This window comes from Cyprinodon variegatus, unplaced genomic scaffold (assembly GCF_000732505.1).
Source record: "Cyprinodon variegatus isolate N-32 unplaced genomic scaffold, C_variegatus-1.0 Scaffold661, whole genome shotgun sequence".
In the NCBI taxonomy this organism is placed as follows: Eukaryota; Metazoa; Chordata; class Actinopteri; order Cyprinodontiformes; family Cyprinodontidae; genus Cyprinodon; species Cyprinodon variegatus.
Genome location: NW_015151114.1, coordinates 222,449 through 226,735, shown reverse-complemented (window position 1 = coordinate 226,735; position 4,287 = coordinate 222,449). Strand labels below are relative to the sequence as shown.

General features: G+C 44.3%; 1 protein-coding gene across 2 annotated transcripts in view; it reads right to left on the bottom strand.

Moving 5' to 3' along the window:
* Positions 1-555: 555 nt before the first annotated feature.
* The window catches only part of LOC107096953 (leucine-rich repeat and immunoglobulin-like domain-containing nogo receptor-interacting protein 3), a 48,660-nt gene continuing 44,928 nt past the window's right edge, over positions 556-4,287 (bottom strand). For both annotated transcript variants that reach the window (XM_015393873.1, XM_015393874.1), the window contains exons 2-4: positions 3,419-4,028; positions 2,511-3,254; positions 556-2,372 (exon numbers count right to left, since the gene is read on the bottom strand). In XM_015393873.1, coding sequence (XP_015249359.1) covers positions 1,803-2,372; positions 2,511-3,254; positions 3,419-3,973 — 1,869 coding nt within the window. In that variant the 5' untranslated portion in view covers positions 3,974-4,028 and the 3' untranslated portion in view covers positions 556-1,802. The remainder of the gene's footprint in view (positions 2,373-2,510; positions 3,255-3,418; positions 4,029-4,287) is intronic.

Here is a 4,287-nt window from a genome sequence, read left to right as displayed (position 1 = left end):
TAGTCTGGTCTTACAATATTCTGCTGATGAGATAATTATTGAATTGGGGTGTATCAAGGGAGAGACACATATAAAGCCTGCAGGCTATCAGCCCACAAGGACTTGAGTTTAAAACTCTTGGCTTAGTTTATCTGATCATAGTTTTACATTAATATGAAACATCAGCTTTTTCTAGCTGACATTTATAAACATATTATTAGGTATGGCTTAAATTAATATGCAAATATGTTCACAGGGTCTTTCAATTGTACTCTGAAAGGTGTTGAGAACAAAATGGTCACCCATGGAAGATGAGGTACTTTAAACAGTAACATTGAGAAGAGCACGGACAACAACTGAACAGAATAAAAAAAAGGACAAACTAATGTGCAACAGAGCTAAAAAAAAAATGCCATTAAGACCACAGTACTACTCTCCACTATACGATGCACATGGTGTGGGTAGGGTGAACAAAACTTCATTTACATTTGAATCCTCGTTCTCCAGCCAGGGACCCCTCCCAAAGGAGGACCCAGTGGGGGTGTAGGGGATAGGGGGTTGGGGGGGGATGCACTGGGCTAGGGGGGCAGAGACATTCACGCACCGGCCGATCCCAGAGACAGAAAGAGAAGTCAGCATCATCGCTATAGACTTGTGATGTTCTTGTGTATGTTGTGTCAGCATTGTTTGCACTTGTGCAACTATGACTGTTGTTCCTGTGTGTTTTTTGTTACTCTGTGTAATGTACTGCAAACCTAGTGAAAACCAATGAATTTGTAAAATGGCAGTAGTGATAATTTTATTTCTAGATCAGGCACACTCTATATAAAAATTCAACCTACACAAACTATGGCTTTGTTTCTTCTGTCACAAAATTCCTTTGCCTCGTGGAGACTGAATATTGACTATATGGCTATACATACAGTATTGCTGGAATGTTACATTTAACAAATAAACATGTTGATTAAATCATATTTTTTTGTCTCATTCCTTTACTCTTCCTGAGAAAATGTGCTTTATGTTATAGATGCTATTTTTGCCCAACTTAGAGAGGTGTTTGTCCTATGGAACTGCATGACCTGTCTTTGCCTCTGAGTATTACCCAACTCTCCAGGCTGCTCCCCCCGGGCAGCACTAGGAGGGTTAGGTGGCCACCAACACAGCAGAGAACAGGGTTCAGGGCTTTGTGCAGGGGAGTGTAAACACAGGTCAAAAAGGCATATGTTGTCTTGCTCCTACTACCCAGAATACACACCAGTGCACATCAACCTGGACCATTTGTTCTTTTTTGCATTGGTTTGTTTAGTTCCTTTGGAGGCCTGTGCCTGGTGTTTCTAATTTTTAATTGTCTGAGTCACAGGCAGCCACAGCAACTCTTGACCGGCACGCTCGTCCCAAACTCACACAGCTCATACTTGGGTGGAATCTCACAAAGAAGTAAAAATCGAATGAACACTTAAATTAATGGTCTCCACTAGGTTCACTAGCAATGTCTGACCTTTTCTTTTTATTGTTGAAATAATCAAAAGAGTGCAACTCCTGTTGCATCTCAATGAATGAGAATCACCAGATATATGATGGAGTATCACCATTTCAAGGTGGTGATATCCAAGCCATTTCATCTTCTCACATAAGCCAAATTAAATGAGAACTTAAGTTTTTGATGTGTGAACTCCACTCATTTTAGAGTAGAACAATAGGCATAAACACATATTGTGCTTTAAAACTTCTTTGTGAGTTAGCAACTGTGTGCGTTTGCGTCTATCAAACACGTTTTTGGGACGTGCTCATGCCTCCCCCAAGGGACCCCTGGCTGCGTTGTTTCATATCATTTTCATATTAAATTTCCTGGTCCCTCTTGTAGAGCTCCCTGTGCTGGGTTCAGATTTCCGGAAAGAGTACTCTACTGTGAAGTTGTTTCTGCGCTGGCCACGTCCCCGACTCCACACAAACAACAGCAGGAAGCAGAAGAGAACAACTCCCAGAAAAGTGATGCAACCCATAGCCGTTGAGACCAATATGGTGGTCAGGTCCAAGGTGAACTTAATGTAAACCCGTGTGCTGTTTATATTTGTGTCGTTGAAGTACTCTCCGGTGTACAGAGAGCGGTTAAGAAAAAAGGCTGAGGCAGAATCTAAGGGCTGACCTCGCACTGTGAGAGTGGCGAAGTAAGTGTCATTACCCCCAGCATTCGTGGCGATGCAGATGTATGTCCCGCTGTCAGTGACCTGAGCATAGCGAATCTCCAGAGTACCACTGGGGAGAATAGTGATTCGACCTGAACTCTTTGCTGTGATTCGTCTACGCTGCGGTGAAATCCAGATAATAGCTGGTGTAGGATCTCCATCAGCTCGACACACAAAACTCACTGGTTGGCCTTCCCGAGCAACCACCTAGGAGAGGTAGTAGAGTACATGATTGAAGATACATTGAAAATTCAGTGTACACAGTATAAAAAATATTAACATACAACAATATTAGAGAACATTTAAGCTACTTAAAAAATATATAAATGGAACCATCCTCATTACCTGTTGCATCTTACGGTTCCGTATCTTAGGTTTCTGGCATGTAAAATGATCGAAGAGAGCAGAATCAGAGAAGGAGCTGATGCTGACCCCCTGTACCTCCAACGGCCCTGCACACACCGGCACTCTGCCGTCAAAGTTGAGGGTCTTGCGTCTTTGCAGGATCCACAACAGACGGCAGTCACACAACAAGGGATTTCCATCCACTCTGAGGGTTTCCAGGCTGTTAACAGAGTGGAAGGACCCTTCTTCCAGAGTCTGCAGGTCATTGGAGGAAAAGTTTAATACTCGAATCTGTCTGAGGCCCCCAAGGGCCTGAGGCTCAACCGTCAGCAACCCAGTGCCTACCATGGTGAGCTCCTTTAACCTCAGTAAATCCTTGAAGGCCCAAGGCTCTAGTGTGGTGATGGGATTGTAGGACAGGTTGAGGTGGGTAAGGTGCACCAGATTCTTGAAGGAGGCTGAGGGGACAGAGGTGATGTTTGTGTTGGTGATGAAGAGCCAGTGAAGGTCTAGGCCCTGAAAGCTGAGAGGGGAGATATACTCAAGGTATGGCCAGTGATCGATATCCAGACCCCGCAAGTTGGTCAGTTTGCGAAAGTTCTGATCCTCCAGGGCAGAGATGCTAAGGTGTCGAAGGCGAAGAGTGACCAGGCTGTGGAGGTAGGACAGTGTCTGGCCAGAAATGGATGTGAGATTGCAGCGCTCTATTGTGAGATCCTCTAGTCCCAAAAGTCCTGAGAAAGCCTGGAGTGAAAACCAAGGGGGAGGAAAATAGTCATTCTTAAAGATGTGCAAAGGCAAACAATGCTTGCTTTTAGATATTTACAGAATGAGCTGGACAGCATAAAAAGGGACACATAAGGAAGAATTTTTTTTAGCATTTTTGTTGTAATGACAAGAGAGCTTACCTTGTGGGATATGTAAACCAGATCATTGTCCCCAACTTCTAGCTGCTTTAGATTCCTCATATCCTGGAAGGTAAAGTCCAACAAAATCACCATTTTGTTCTCACTTAGATCCAGGCTGGTAAGATTGCCCAATTTGGCAAATGCCCCCATGGGTACTATCTTCAGCTGGTTCCCCCTTAATTTGAGAACTTTAAGATTCTGAAGTGCTGCAAAGGCATTGGCCTCCAATGTTGCGATGAGGTTTTCACTAAGATCCACTTCCTCCAGCCGAGGGTACGGTGCTAGATCACCTGCCTGCACCCAACGGAGCCGGTTTTTGCTGAGGTCCAAGACCCTTGTTTCAGTTGGAATGCCTTCTGGGATGTTTGTGAGCCGCCGCCGTTGACATGACACAGATCTGAGCTGGGCTGAACACTCACATCGTGGAGGACAGGCCTTGGCAGTCTCTGGCATAGTTAAAGCTATGACAGAAACCAGCGAGGAAGTCAAAACCCATTTCCACACTTTTGGCCAAGGCCCTAGGGCATGACCACCTGGGCCAGAAGAGTCAGTCATGGCGCTGGTCCTCTGACTCCTCGCCTGATACAGGCAGGGTCAGTGCACCAGACACCTGCAACATAAAGAAAGACAAACAAAGGATGAAAAATACATGAGATTAAATCCATTAACTGTCAAAAGCAGTTTTTGTTCTGGTTTAATTTTAGAGGTTGAGGTTCTACTGGTAGGTGGCTATCCAGCAGATCCTTCCATCTTTTGGTGCCAAGAACATGCTTTCTTTTTGTCCTGGACTTATTTTTAAATAAGTCTAATATTAACTTTAATCAGCATTCCTTTTCCTGCAAAATAAAGGCAACCTCATCAAGGCAAGG